This window comes from Trichechus manatus, unplaced genomic scaffold (genome assembly GCF_000243295.1).
Source record: "Trichechus manatus latirostris isolate Lorelei unplaced genomic scaffold, TriManLat1.0 scaffold00150, whole genome shotgun sequence".
Classification (NCBI taxonomy): Eukaryota; Metazoa; Chordata; class Mammalia; order Sirenia; family Trichechidae; genus Trichechus; species Trichechus manatus.
In genome coordinates, this window is record NW_004444086.1 from 3,679,458 (window position 1) to 3,696,137 (window position 16,680).

Genomic DNA, 16,680 nt, shown 5'->3' on the forward strand with positions numbered 1-16,680 from the left:
TAGCTCCATTCCATTAAAGCACCTTGTATTACAAGGTAAAGGAAAGCTTAATAAAACCAATGGATCCTTTCATATCAGAAAGGATTTTATTTACTTTGAAATAGCCGTATTATCACTCTTTAGATTTTCCTTTCCTAATAAATTATGCACAGAGAGTATTTCTGTGTAAAGTCTTTCTAAGATCATTTATAGTGGCATGTATAATGAAGTAAAAAACCTAAATTTATGTATTTTCCTAAATATCACTTTTTTTATTACCTACGTTAAAAGCCCAAACCGTGAAAGCTTATTTTTATCATATTACCCTTTGTTCGGATTGAATCAACATGATCATATTAAGATATGCAATAAGTATAGAAAGAAACTGATATTTCAGCAGTTCTGTAGGGTCATCTACTCAAATTAACTGTGCTTACTATTAGACAATAAAATTCAAATACATCATTGAAATCAATAATGCTGGAAAAGGGAACATTATTCTAAATCTGAATCTGGCAATCCCTCCTCATGCTTCCTTCATATCTGCTGAGAAATTAAAAAAAAAAAAAAAGCCTTAATATTTTCAAATTTAGATACTGAGATAGGTTTAAAACATTCAAAGTAAAATTAATAAAACTATTTTAAAAAGTGAAAATCTATAACAGTAGACAGGAACATGACAAAGAAAACAGATGATAAAAATAAATTTAATCAGTAACATGACATTGTCTTGAAAAGCAGAAGGCAGATGATGAAATTGCACTTAATTCTGAAGCAATTCAGATATATCCTATCATTCCTACTCCTTTCTAATAAGCTTTTACAACATGGTTTCTTACTTCTCCCTTACAAAAAGGCTCAGCTCAACCATTTATACATTCTAGCTGGGTTTAACATTTGGTCATAAATGATAAACAAGGTCCCACAATTTTACCCTATCGGTTCTGTTGATCTGCATCAGACTGCTTTATGCCATAATCAGACAGTTCTAATACAGGATTTACAAATCCAGAATACTCAGAATTGCCATTATCATCCATTTCGGCACTAACAAAATCATTCTCCCACTCCAGCCCATTGGAATCATCAGAGGCTGATGTAGGATTACTTCCAGTCTTCTTGCTGCTATACTTAAGTGCTGCTCGGAGAATGTCTTCCTCTGTTTTGGAACGTTCTCTCATTGGAAGCATTCTATTCATTCCTATAATTTGAACAGAGAGTTTTTAGAAATCTCATTGAAGATAAAAAGCTATATTAAAAAAATCCCATCCTGAAGTTCATGCTTTAGCCAAAGATTCGAAAAAACCCAAACCCGTTGCTGTGGAGTTGATTCTGACTCATACTCATAGTGACCTGATAGGACAGAGTAGAACTACCCCACAAGGTTTCCAAGAAGATGCTGGTGGATTCAAACTGCTGACCTTCTGGTTAAGAGCCGAGCTCTTAACCACTGTGCCACCAGGGCTACAGCCAAAGATTGTTGTTGTTGTTGTGTGCCGTTGGGTCGATTCTGACTCTAGTGACCCTATAGGACAGAACAGAACTGCCCCACAGGGTTTCCAAAGAGTGGCTGGTGGATATGAACTGCTGACCTTTTGATTAGCAGCCTGAGCAAACAATAACACACTTTAGTTCAACCATGCATTCGAGACTGAATGGGCACACCAGTCCAAAAGTAAAGATGAGAAGGCAGGAAGGGACAGGAAAATGGAAAACAAATGGAAATGGGGAAACTGAGGTCAAGAAGGGGAGATTGTTGACACATCGTGGGGTTGGCAACCAATGTCACAAGACAATTTGTGTATTAACTGTTTAATGAGAAACTAATTTGCTCTGTAAACTTTCACCTAAAGCACAATAAAGCAAACAAAAAGTTTCCTAGTTAACAATACACCCACTCCTTCCTTATTGACATGGCTAGGTTCCAAAGAACAGATCGTTATGTGAAAATCAGCGCTAGGTTCCAAAGAACAGATCGTTATGTGAAAATCAGTGCTAGGTTCCAAAGAACAGATCGTTACGTGAAAATCAGTGTTATGCAAAAATGGAGGATGACCACATCAGATCACAAAATGAAGGATGACTATACCATAACATCACTGCCAAATTACATCATTATGTAACTGCCAAACAACTGAGAATCATGGCCCAGCCAAAGCTGACAAAGAACCTTAAACATCACAGCCAGAGTTACTCTCACCTTGCACCTTGGCATTTGTTAATGCCAGATGTATGTCGTTAATGTCAAAATAGACAGCAGATTTTTTACTGTTGTTGTAAATGCAAAATGTTGGATAACAAGATAGTCGATAGGTGAGGAGCAGGTATAGTTTTTATTGATGTATCAGATTTGATTTCTGAGTTTACTTAAAGAGCTAGTCCTAGGGAAGATTTCTTAAGGGAAACTGTTAGAACCTAACCCTGTACTATGCCTTATATAAACATAAATATTAATACTTACCAAGGGACAGTTTTGATGTAGCATTGATCATCTGATAAGATGAAATTTCTGAAGAGCCATAAATAAAACAGAAGGGATGGAGGACTCAATTGCTATTAGTTTTATATGGCTAAATCAGTGTATCTGCCAAGGTCTCTCCCTAGCCAGATGATAATTTCATTTCCCAGAAAATAACAATAACTATATTGATCATGATAACAACATATACTCTTCTAGCACTTGCTAGGTTCCAGTTACTGTTGCAAGCACTTCACATACACTAACTGATTTAATCCTCAACAACTCTATGAAGTACAGTTCTATCATTATCCCCATTCTATAGTTGAAGAAACTAGGGCAGAAAGAGGAAGGTAATTTCCTCAAGGTCACACAGCTATAAAGTGACAGAGCAAGAATTTGAATTCATTCAGTCTGGCTCTAAAGTCTGTGCTCTTATACTTCTCTAACTCTCTACTACAACAGAGTAGAGGTGTTTGTATGGGAAATTGTTCTAGATCTAATTCTGCACCAGAAAGAACTTAGTTGGTAAAGTGAAGGTGTCAAAAAACTTGGTAGAAAAAAAATTGTCATTTTACTAGCAGAAAAGAGGAAAGGCAAAAAAAATTTTTTTGAATTCATAAATGTAGAATGCACACTGATAACAGAATTGAAATCTATGATTAGCAAAGAGATTATAAGAGAATACCCGTAGATACATTAAATAATTGTTTTCTGACCTTAAAAGAATCAGATCCTACAGTAAAAAAAGAATATTTAAATCTGTATTACTGTTGTTTTTCACTCCAGAAAAATTCACCAAGACTCAACCCAGCAAATCAAGTTATTGTCTTCTACCTAGACTAGCTTAATAATTCTGCTACTGACTTGAATAATGACCTAGAAAGTCAAGTTATCTGCAAATCTGATTAGGATGCAATGTGGATGACAGAATTAGGTATTTAAAAAACCTGAAAGACTATATACATCAAATTAAACAGGATACTAAATTAAGAATAAATTTAAAGTCTGATGACTAGAATCCAAATATACAGTAACATAAGTACAGGATGAGGGAAACAGTGTTGAGAAGACCACTTAAGAAAGGTAATGCAATCTTTGATAAAGTTGTCCAAGTTACTTGTGTATCTGTTTCTTTACTGATAAAACAAATGGCTGGACTAAAGGATATCTAAGGTCTATTCCATCTCAAAATTCTATGAAATATTTAATGCTTATTATTTTTCTTAAAGTTCTACAGTCTATTATTGGTTATTCCTTTTTGGATTATCTATTTCTTAAAATGAAAATGAAAACTTGGGTCTTATTCAGTGAAATAGTTTTTTTAAAAAAAATCAACATTTTAGTTAGAATTTTGAGTACTCACTGTCTGCTCCACCCTGTACTGGGTATTTTAAATATATATATTTTATTTAAATCCTCACAACATTCATCCATTCACTCAAATATTTATTGAGTACTGATTAGGTGCCAGGCATTTTTATGCCCTGAGTATGCAATAGTAAGTAATCATACTTTAAAAACCAAACTAGTTGCCATTAAATAAATTCCGACTCAGGGGGACCCCATATGTATCAGAGTAGAACTGTGCTTCATAGGGTTTTCAATGGGTGGTTTTCAGAAGAAAGTCATCAGGCCTTCCTTCCAAGGTGCCTCTGAGTGGGCTCAATCACCAACCTTTTAGTTAGCAGCAAACAATTAACCATTTGCATCACTGAGGGACTCCAATCATGCTTTAAAGTGGACTTATTATCCAATTTTTACAGATGAAGAAATTGAGGCTTAGAGAGATTATGTAATCTACCTAAGTACTCTAGCTAGAAAGACATAGAAGCTAAAACTCAAACTCATGTTTGTGTTATAGCTTTTGTTCTACCAAAAAAGATTTAACAATTGAATTGCTAATTTATAATGAACCAAAAGTTAATTAACCTTTGGCCTTAAGATTGCCCACAAAGGGGCAGTAATTCTTAATACTCTACAGAGTATTTTGGGCCAGATTACAAAATTTTCAAAATGAGAAATTAAATTTATTTTCTAAATCTCGAGAAACAGTAAAAATTAAGCTACTTTCTAAATAATTTATCAACAAATGATAATCATTAATACAATAAAAGTCTAACAATTTTTTATACTGATTTCTCAAGGCCTTGTGTTCATTTCAGTTCCGATTAAGTAAAATACCAAGGCAGAAGAATTATATAAATTAGCACAGATTAAATTAAGCTTTTTAGATAAATTGTGGATTATAAAATACCTTCTTCATCTTCCCACTCTAGATCTAAGGAGGTGCTGTCATCGTTTCCACTAGTTGACTTAGTTTTGGTCATTAAATCACAGCTGCTTTCAGTGTTTGGTGTCAAAACCGTGGCATCGGATGAGAGTCCTAGAATATACACCAAATACAACCGAATATTGTCATCTGCATTCTTTTACCACAACAGTCATTTATTTTACAACGATCGTTTTTCCAAATACTACTTATTCCTTTTAACTTCATAAGAAAACAACCGTTACTGCAATGATTATATTGATAAGTTTCTGTTAGCAACAGTATAAGGGCTGGTTGGTTTTCTGTTTTCTTTTTGTTATCTAAGCACAGTAACAATGCAAATTTAAATTAATTATAAAATTTTCAAATATAATGAACTCTACGTAGTATTTTTAATAGACAGTTGTTAAGGGGATGAAAAGTAGAAACACATAAAACAAATGAAAAGCAGACTATATTTAAAAAAGGAACCACCACACCTATGCTTCCACTACTGGGAAGTGTAGGAGTTTTGACTTTTGAAACTTGGAGATAGAAAGACTTTAATTTTATAACTAATTTGTACTAATTACAATTATTTAGTAATAAAGATCATACTTGTATACTACTTCCTCCCTTCTTCCTTTTTTTTTGTGGGGGGTTGTGGGGGAAATGTAGGGACGGAATAGAAACAGAAAATAAGTGCTTGACTCCTTATACGAATCTACAGAAATAGCCTGAGATTTTTCTTTGCTCCAACTCCATTTTAAAAGGGAAAGATGAGACTCTATAATTAAGGACTAGTTAATTGACCTATCTGGGCAATACAAAGGGCAGGAAGTTCTCCTATGGAAAGAGAGCCAGGATCTCCAGTTATCGTCTAATGTGGCATAAAGCAAACTTCAAATGTAGAAAGAATATTTAAAGACTTACTACTACTTCGAAAAACTTCATACTGTGACTTCATATTTCTCAAACAGGATTCAAAGTCATCTTCTGGTCCTGAACTGCAACAGAAGTGAAATTTTATATATATATATTTTATATATTCATAGTAGATGCAACATAAATATATGCTTAAGTTAATACTGACAATTTGGTTTGAAGGTCTAGCTCACACAAATTCATAATTACTGTACAATCAGAATAACCTAATAAAAAATAGGTCTTAATTTTCTTAATGCTAGCATGAAAATAAAAATAATAAAATTTTGGTGAATCCTCCAGTTAAATCTTCAAAGCTCAGACATAAGTCCAGCTTCACAGTTTTCAATAATGAAGCATGAAAAAGCTTACTAGCATGAGTAGGAGGTCCTAGTAGAAATGTGACACTGAAATGCCTTTTCCAAAAATGGATCATACATTAACTTTCTTATGAGAAAGCAGAGGGGCTAAGAAAAACACAAACAACTAATTAGTCTAAGGTATTCAATCTGTTACTGCATTACTTTCTATACGGGAGATGTGACCATTCTCAAAAAAATGCAATCAAGTCATTTTAAATAAATGATGATTACTTTCTAACTTTAAGAAAGCAAATGATCTCAGTGCTCTTACAAGACAATGACTTTGAAAAAAGCAAAATTTTTAGGAAATACAAGTAAGTATAAGCATGAATATGTACATAAATACTCAAAGATCAAATGTGTTCTCTTTGGAAATAAAATTTTCTGTGACAAAGGGAAAAAGAAATACATTTTACTGTTTACCTTTGATACTCTCCATTGTTAGAAAGATGATATCGCTGTACAACCCTCTGCCTTTCTTGCTTTGGAAATAAAATACAATATCAAATTAAACTGTTGTAAAATTCTATTTCCTAAAACCACTCATGCAATGTCAAAAAGTACTTTTTTCTAGTCTCTAAAAATAAAAACATAGAAGTTATTCTACTGAAGTCTTTTCTTAAAGTCATCACTGTTCATACATCCCCATTCTCTTATATATGGGTAGACTGTCCCTCAATTTATGAGTATATAAACCATAATTGGTCAGAAAACTCACAGGGTTAATAAAAATAAATAAATTTTAAACAGATATACTATACTGTGTCTTCAACATTCTCATTACACCCAAGAACTTCTTAATAACTGAAACGATGGGATGGGGGGTGGGGCAGAAAAGGAATAGTTAAAACAAACAGTATATGAAATTCTATCCTGGGTAAAATGAATAGCAATAAACACAAAAGAGAAGATCTAGCTCAGGTGGTCCAGAAATAATAAAAGCAAAGGACTTAGAAGACCTGTCAGAGGTATGGCTCTGACAGTTATTAGTTGTGTGACCTGGTATGTCCTTTACCTTCTGTATCTTCAACTGTAAATTACTAGTGGCTATAGTACTCTGCTAGCAAACTCACAGGGCTATTGTGAAAATCAAATGAACTGGTGTGTGTCTCTGTCAGTTTATGTTGTATAGACAGTTATGTATTCCTATATTAAATGATTAGTCACAAAAGGAAGAAACCCAGAGAACCCTGGAACTCATCCAAAATGGGTGCTGCTTAGGAAATGCTTTTAGTCTTTAAAAGGCAGATAATTGATGAATTTATTATAGTAAAAAGAATGGCCTACACTATAACCAAAAAAAAAAAAAAAACTTAGTTGAAGGTGAGAGTTAATTTTTAAACTTTTTCATTATTTAGAATTTAAAAAAAAAAAGATACTCTCCCACATAATTCAATGAAACTGCTGAAGCACCTCTCCCCCTCAGAGAGAGAGGGTGAAATAGAAAGAAAAAGGACATGGTTTACCTAAAAATCACATAACAGTATGATGGACATAATTTTTCGGCTTCTCTTGTTAGGTTGTTGTTAGGTGCTGTCGAGTCAGTTCCGACTCACAGCAACCCTACGTACAATAGAATGAAACACTGTCAAGTCCTGCGCCATTCTTACAATTGTTCCTATGTTGGAGTCCACTGCTTCTCTAAGTTACAATAATTTTTATGTGAGATGATCTTTGTACTACAGCAATTAGCACTATAGTAACGAGTCTGCACAGACAAAATATGGAGAAAGATATTAACTACAGGATACTGGCTAAGCACTGGAGTCAGACTGCTGGGTCTGAACTCCAGCTCTGCCATTTATTAATTATAGGTTCTCAGGCAAGTTACTTACAACATCTCTGTTCCTCTATTTCCTCATCTTTAAAATGGGGATTAAAAACACTATCTCCTAGACTTGTTGTGAAGATTAAATAAAGTAAAACACGTAAACTACTTAGAACAGCTCCTAACACTTAGTCAGGGCTCCATAAATATCTGTTATTAACAACTGTCCGGCATGTGGTAATGCCTTATTAGTACATGGCATGGTAAATATGGTAAATCTCCTGCCTTCCCTGATAATATGCCAAAGATCTCTTAAGACCCAAACTCTCAATGACACAAAATAAAGATGAGGAATAAACAATATTCTATGGGGCAAAATTGCCCAGCTTATCCGATTCTATGAAGTACAAGAAACTCTAGCAGTTTAAGGATAAATGAAAAAAAAAAAAAAAAAAAAACTCACAAAAAATAAACTAAAAAAAATGCTTTGGGAATTATATTTAAGGAATAGTTTTGCAATGTTTTCCCTCTAAAAGTATATTTATTTCTCCAAAAGAACACTAGATTTTGGAAAACTAAAATTCATCTTTAGGATAAACAGAAATTAGCTTCTGCTAAAGTTAAACAGCATTCAGTGTCAAACACGTATGTTGATGGTGGCCCTTGATTAGGGGAAAAATAAGTTGCAACTAAGATGTGTCAGAAAAAATAAGGAGAAAAGCAGCCCTAATATATGTTGGGGTCTTTTCCCCTCACCTCCAAGAGCTTTCGCTGCTTTGCTGCCCTGGCTGCTTCACGCTGTGCAGCGTATAAAGCTTCTTCTTCTAGTCTTAACTTCTCCTCTTGTAAGGCTAACTGTACATGAACAAAACAATAAGGATTAACAAAAAGCAGAACCTGTCTAACTGCTCTAAAAATAAAATGTTTCTATCTAAAAAATAAAAATAAATAAAAAAAAGAACTGATCTCTACAAAGCACAACAGAATTGAAATTTTAGTGACTGTCCATGTTTCAAGTTCTCCTTTTACAAAGTAAATCAAATAACAAACACATTATAGAATTCTTTAGAAGCTGCATTATGAAGTAGTTGCATCCAATTTGTATAAATACAGAATTGTTTCTTTCTTTAGAATACGCAATAATTTTCAATTTCAATAATCATCCCAACACATATCATCCTGACTAGTTTAATGACTCTGGCTCTCATAAGTCCATGTTCTCCAAACTAAGGCCAACTGTATCACTGTCTACCACAGTGAAATAAGCTTGCACAAAATTCATGTCTTTCTATCTAATTGGCATTGATGTACGTGTCTTCTTAATTTTATTACTAATAAGCTATTGAAAAATCACATTCAAATTTAAATTCCTGCCATTGATAATAAGCAAACTATTTTAGTGATAATCTATTACATGTCAAATCTAACTTAAAAATTAATCTCAACACAATTTTTTTTAGACTAATACTAGCATCGATTGTGTGGCTTCAGTTAATGTTTTTGAAATCACTATATTTAAATGTATAATGGAATATGACTAATTCTATCTAGTGAACAGAAAAACTACAATTATAGGTCATTTCTATGAAAACATTAAAATAAATATAACACTTATGATTTCTAAAAGTACTTGGCTCACTTACTGAGAACAAATAAATCCAAGACAAAAACATTAAAAAACAAAACAAAACCTTATGTGAAACAGCAATTTTGTTAAAAGTTGGTTGTTAACACAAAGGTGTATGTTCTTGCCAGAGCTCCTACCAGTGAATTAAGAAATTACTTGTTAAAGAATTCATTATCTTGATTTTTTAGTAGCATGTGATCTCTCATAAACTAAAACAAACTATAATTAACTGAAATAATTTATTACTTTTCAATCATTGTTGGTCTGTATGTATCTAAATATAGGTCCAATGACTGTTCACACATGGTATATTTTTTAATAACAATGCTCTCCTAAACAGAGGCTTTAAGATAACTATATTTAAGCAATATAAAAGACTATTTACCTCTTTTTGAATTTTCATATCAAGATGTTTCTGTTTTTCAGCAATAGAATCATAATGCCTTTCCCTTAAGTCAATAATTTCTTCCTCAGTAAGAGGCCTAAACAGAAAAAGGGAGAGGAAGGAAGAAAGAAAAAAAAAACTTCTGATGAATCTGAGTCCAAATAAAACACTCTGAAAAAGTCAGTGAAATTCTGAAATTTTGCTGTCAAAAATGTATTAAAGTAATTTGATACTACGATTTCAATTGTCAGAGTAAAAAGCATATTTTATAACATCTGCTATATTCTGATAGATAAGGTGAATTAGATGATATAGGATCAGAGTTTTTTTTTTTTTTTAAGAAACGTGAACTTCATTTACCTTCATTCTCTTTCCATTTCAACCATCTAACCTATAGACACATACCTTGGACGTTACCATTACCCAGAACGTTCATCATAAAATACAAACTTCAGTATTCCACACCCTCTCAGTCCTCATACTATTCTGGGGCTTTTACCCACTTACTCCCAATACCCTCCTATTCATCCTGATCAATGGCTCTGGGCTTTCTAGGCCCTTAATCTTTCTCTTTTTCTCCCAGTCAGTCTATCCTGATCATCTCCTAGACTCATTTCACTTACAACCATGTGGACACCATGGTGGATCTGAACTATTTTCTTATCAACACACTCAACTTTGTTATACTCTTATCATTACACCATATTCACCCACCTCACTCGCACCCTGACCTTGGATCATTTCCATGAGTGGCCGTTTTTGCTGAGGGCTGCTAGAATAAATCAATCTACCATTAATTTGGCCCTTAGCCCCAGGCAGTAATTCTTTTCCTTACATGTAGTCAACTCCCTCTCATATCCAACACTAACTACTCAAAATCTTCACACACTCAAGCTCCTTATTCAAACTCTTTCTTCTTATAATTTCACATCATTCTGAGAAATGGGAGGGTCAACCATGAACTCTTTCAAATTCTTGCATATTTCCTTACTTAAGAATGTCCTCCTTATTCTTCCCTCTGACCTCTAAAGGAGTGGTGTTCCTTTGCTTGTTCAAGGTCACTTGCTACACCTACACTCTTGATTCATTCCCCGCTGATATTTCCCCTACCTTCTACTCCAGAGAATTCTCTGGGACTTGCTCCATCAATTGGCACTTCTCTTTTATCTTCAATCTATTCCTTTCGTGGTCTTTTTCACATCTCTCCGTGTGAAGCAAGGAGGGAAAAAGTAAAGGAAGAAGGAAAAACCTTCTTTTGACCTATATTTACCTCTAGCTCCCTCTCTCCTTCCCATTTCAGCCAAAATTCCTGAAATTAAATGTATAACATCAACAGCACATCCAGCACTTACTATGTGCCAGGAACTGTTCTAAGTGCTTTACAGAATATTCACTAAGTTTAATCCTAACAACCCTAAAAGGCAGATATACTGGTTATACATAAGAAATTAGACTACAAGAAATTATAAGTGTGTCCAAGCAAGTCACATAGTATTTGGAAAAACTAGAATTTGAACTCAGGTAGTTTAGCTTCTTGCTCTTAACTACTATGCTTCTTTTACCTCCCATTCCCTAATCAACTCAACTCACTGTAGTCTGCCTCTGCTCCCATCACTCCTATCACTCAAATAACTCTAACAAAGATAAATGATGGTTTCCATGTCACCAAATACAATTTTAAGCCCTTATTACTTCAGTTTCATGAGACAGTGTTGACCAATTCCTCCATCCCATCTGTCTGCTGCTAGTCTATCTCTACATTCTCCCTTGGATTCCTATGCTCTCTTGGTTCTTCCCTTTGCCTAGTACTTCTTGGTTGCTTTCTGACCCCTCTTCCAGTGCCTGCCTATTCAATCCTCAAACTACTGCCTTCTCTCCATGCTCCACCACTCCAGGCGTTCAAAATATGGCACATTATATGAAAATATTTTAATAGCATATAAAGAGGCTGTTTTAAAGAATTATAGTATCAAGATTCTAGTTACTTCTGAAAGACATAAAAAACTTTTGATTAGTAAAATAAGTTTCAGAATGTTCATAAGGAAGAAAAAGAAAGATAAGCTAAAAACTTAAGGCGACTGTATTTATCAATATTAAATGGTTTTTTTTAAAAATTAAAAAATGCAAAACAACAAGGTTTAATAGGGAAGCACACAAGCACTCAGGTACATTAAATTCTTTAACACTCAAAACAATCTTCTGTGTTATGTATTATTTGCCTCAATTTTATTACATTAAGAGTAAACAAAGGTTCTGAAATGTAAAATGTTCAACGCAGCAAAGTAAGCAAATGACAGAGCCAAGACTCTTAAAGATCTTCTTAGAGTTTACACAGAAGAAGAGTTGTTTTTTAAAAAAAGCCTTACCTATGACTGCTTCCTGGGCTTTCCCCCTGTACAAAAATTAATTAAGCAATTAAAGAAATTTCACTTAGCTGAAATCTACATAGGTAAACTAATACAATTTCCATTAATCAAAAAAACATTTTCTACTTATCTATTTTTATCACAGTAAAAAAAAATTCATTATTAAGTGTTTTAAACAAAAGACTTTAAAATTTCACTATTTCTCAAAGGCAAAATTTAGTTTAGTATCTTAGCTTAATTATATAATAACCATTTGGGGGACATTTCTTAATATTTTCTAACAAATATTTACTATATACCAAATGAATTTCTAAGGTCAGAATGGTACTAGACAACATATTCTCCATGCCATCATTATTTGTTTTCTTTCACATTTATGAAATCACCTCAGGTTTTTCCTCCAAAACAAACTCTTTTCAAGGTTTTCACATATTTCTTACACACTTATACTGTTCACATCTGACAAAAGAGTTAAAATATATGACTAAGTAATACCAGAAATAAAATTCCAAATGATCTAAATGAATTTAGAAAAATAGCACTACAACATAGGATGACTCTCAACAAAACCAAATGCCAAACGTGGCATTAAGAGGGGAAAAAAAAAACCCTCAACCAACCAAACAACAGCACCTTAGGAAAACAAATGGAAACACAAGTTCCTTTAAAAAGCATATGATGTTGGGATAAATTATACTGGAGGTTAAAAGAACTCTTCTCATTGACCATTTCTCAGAAGTTTTAAAAAATGTCATGTCCAGTGTTTGCTTAACTTTTTTTAAAAAAAGCCATGAAGATTACAATGACTTTTGGGAAGAGAAGCTAAGTTCTATGAACATTAAAATATCTAGGAGAAATTTAGATGGGAGAACAAAATCCTGAGATACTTTCCCAAATGTGCTCTACCAGATGATAATACCAAACCAAAACCTCACTGCTGACGAGTCAATTCAGTCTCATAGCAACCCTCTAGGACAGAGTAGAACTGCCCATAGGGTTTTCAAGGTTGTAAATCTTTACAGAAGCAGACTGCCACATCTTTCCCTCGTGGAGAGACTGGTGGGTTCGAACCACCAAACTTTTGGTTAGCAGCAGAGCGCTTTAACCACTATGCCACCAGGGCTCCTACCAGATGATAATAAATATGTATTATTATTCTTTAAAAAGATTTAAACTCAAATTAATCTGAGAAATGCTAGTTGAACAAGATTAAATAATTTGTTCTAAGAGTTCTCAGAACCATTAATATACTAATTTACATTGTGATATTAGTATTCTGTACACACTCTGGGAAATGCTGGGCTAAAGAATATCTTAAAATTTTAAAGAAAAGGTACATTTCCTCTTTCCTTAGAAAACTAAAGTGACAAAAGGTCACAGCTTACAGTGATCTTCTAGTCTAACCCATTTTAGAGATGTGGAAAGTAAGCCCCTGGGAGGTTAAGCAATTTGTAAACTCATACAATTAGTTTGGTGATGAAGTTGGAAGTTTGCACATGTACTAGGCTCTTCTAACTATACCAGTGCATAAGAAATATACACATTTCACTGATTCTAAGACATACTTTTTTCCCCATACTTCAATGTTTTTCTACTTGGGATGCATCTTAAAATTGAGTTTTAGATAAGATGAAATGCAAAAAAACAACATAAAAAATAACTAATAAACTAATAATGGCTAAAGTCAGAAACACATTGTAGAGTCAAGACATATAAATTCCACCCTCAGAAATCCATGAAAACTATGGTTAAAGAATGTGTCTATGGAACAACAGTTGTACTCATGGACTGGAAGACTTCATACTGTTAAGATGTCAAGACCAGCCAAAGTAATACACAGGTTCAATGCAATCCCTATCAAAATTCCCAACACGCTTTTTTGCAGAAACAGAAAAGCTGATCCTTAAATTCATATGGAATTGCAAAGGACCTCGACAAGCCAAAACAATCTTGAAAAAGAAGAATAAAATAGGACTCATACTTCCAGGACTTTAAATTGTACTACAAAGGTACAGTAATCAAAACAGTGTAGTACTGGGATAAGGATAGACATATAGATCAGTGGAATAGAACTGAGAGTCTAGAAATAAACCCATACATCTACGGCTAATTTATTTTTGACAAGGGTTCTACCGTATTTTTATGCAAATGACTCGTGCCTCCCCATCCCTGTATTTTTGTAAGCGTACTGTGCTTTTTTTTTTTTTAACAGCAACATGTGAAAGAGGATTGGCAAGGCGGTGCTTGTGAGGGTGCCTCGAGGGGGAGGGTGTGGCCAGCATACAAATGCAAAAGGCATGCATTATTTGCATAAAAATACAGTAAGTTCATTCAAGGGGGAAAGAATAATCTCTTCAACAAATGGTGCTGGGTCAACTAGATCTCTACATGCAGAAGAATAAAATTGGACCCCGACCTCACACCATATACAAAAATTAAATCAAAATGGATCAATGAACATAAAACTCTTAAAATAAAACAGGGGAAAATCTTTAGGACCTTGTATTTGCCAATGGATTTTTAGGTAAAACATCAAAAGCGTGAGCAATAATAACAACAAAAAATAGACAAGTTGGACTTCATCAAAATTAAAAACATTTGTGCAGCAAAGCATATCAAGAAAATGAAAATACAACCTACAGAATAGAAGAAAATATTTGGAAATCATATATCTGATAAAGGTTTAATATCCAGTATATATAAAGAATTCCTACAACACAACAACAAAAAGAAAAACAACCCAATCAAAAAACAGGCAAAGGACTTGAATAGACATTTCTCCAAAGATATATAAATGTCCAACAGGCACATGAAAAGATGTTCAATGTCATTAGGGTAATGAAATGCAAATCAAAACCACAATGAGATACCACTTCATCCCCACTAGGATGTCTATTATCAGAAAAATGAAAAAATAACAAGTTTTGGTGAGGATGTGGAAAAATTAGAACTCTTGTGCACTGCTGGTGGGAACGTAAAATGGTGCAGCCACTTATGGAAGTTTTGCGGTTCTTCGAAAAGCTAAACATAGAACTACCATGACCCAGCAATTCTACTCCTGGGTATATATCCAAAAGATATGAAAGCAGGAACTCAAACAGATACTTGTACAACAATGTTTCTTAAAGCATCATGCAGAATAGTCAAAAGGTGTGAATAACTCAAGTGTCCATCAACAGATGAATGGATAAAAAAAAGGTGCTCTTTAAGTACAATGGAAGATTATTTAGCTATAAAGAGAAATGAAGTTCTGATACATGCTATGGCATGGATGAACCTTGAAAACACTATGCTAAGTAAAATCATACACAAAAAGACAAATATTGTATGATCCCACTTACATGAAATATCTAGAATAGGCAAATACATAGAGACCAAAGTAGACTAGTAGCTACCAGAGGATGGGGGCAGGGGAGATAGGGAGTTATTGCTTAATGGGTACAAAGTTTCAGTTTGAGATAATGAAAAAGTTTTAGAAATAGACAATGGTGATGGTTGTACAACATTATGAATGCAATTAATGCCACTGAATTGCACACTTAAAAATGGCTAAGTGTAAAAAAAAGGGTCTACTCTGGATTGTTGAGGTATTTTACCTATATAATGGCAAGACGTCAGAAATGTTCCCTTTCTGAAGTTCCTCGAGTTCTACAGAATGCTTAAAAACCTGTTATATACAATTTATATATGTGGGTGTGTATGTGTGTGTATATAAAATACAGTATTATATATATTACATGGTAGAAAATTCTGAATTTATTTGCTCATTAATTAATAAAATAAAATGATACAGGATGGACTAAAGAGTAAAAACCAAAAATTAAAAATCTAATACAAAAAATTAACTAAAATAAAAATTCAGAAAGTATTATAAAGGGTCAGAACTAACAAGATGACTAATGAGAACAAATATGGGTTTTGCACTATTATGGAAATAACTTACTTCATCACTTTCTACTAGATTCTCAAACTGAAAAAAAAAAAGAAAGTAAGTGTTAGGAGGGATATTTGTCAAAGGCATATATCTCACAATAAATAATAAGTCGCTTTTTCAACTTAAAAATAATATACCTTTATACTTGTAAGATATTTAAGTCAAATGCCTCCTTACATATCAGCTCATCTGATATATTCAACAGTCCTACAAAATAGTGAAGACAAGTATATACCATTTTTATTTATGACTTCATATGAAAAATGAAAAGTACAGTAATTTTCTACATAAATCTTATACAAACTTATCAACTGAATTGAATATTTCATACCAGTGTTTTAAACCCACATTATCAAAATTTTCCACTTCACTTGGGTTCAGAACAAATTATACAATTATACAAATAAGTACGGGTGAAAAGATTTTGTTGTTGTTGCTTAATTCAGTCTTGAAGGTCAACTCTGATTTATTTATTAATAGTGGCTAGCTACCTGCATTCAATCTGTATGCTGAGCAAATAATCCAAGAAGCTGGACTGTACGAAGAAAAACGCAGCGTCAAGGTTGGAGAAAGACTCATTAACAACCTGCCAACATGCAGATGACACAACCTTGCTTGCTGAAAGC

At 33.5% G+C, this 16,680-nt stretch overlaps 1 protein-coding gene across 1 annotated transcript in view; it reads right to left on the reverse strand.

Moving 5' to 3' along the window:
• Positions 1-530: 530 nt before the first annotated feature.
• Positions 531-16,680, reverse strand: part of AP1AR (adaptor related protein complex 1 associated regulatory protein) — a 47,827-nt gene continuing 31,677 nt past the window's right edge. Inside the window, exons 3-10 of the mRNA XM_004385908.2 lie at positions 16,064-16,090; positions 12,121-12,146; positions 9,755-9,851; positions 8,499-8,597; positions 6,398-6,456; positions 5,622-5,695; positions 4,695-4,823; positions 531-1,180 (exon numbers count right to left, since the gene is read on the reverse strand). Coding sequence (XP_004385965.1) covers positions 915-1,180; positions 4,695-4,823; positions 5,622-5,695; positions 6,398-6,456; positions 8,499-8,597; positions 9,755-9,851; positions 12,121-12,146; positions 16,064-16,090 — 777 coding nt within the window. The 3' untranslated portion in view covers positions 531-914. The remainder of the gene's footprint in view (positions 1,181-4,694; positions 4,824-5,621; positions 5,696-6,397; positions 6,457-8,498; positions 8,598-9,754; positions 9,852-12,120; positions 12,147-16,063; positions 16,091-16,680) is intronic.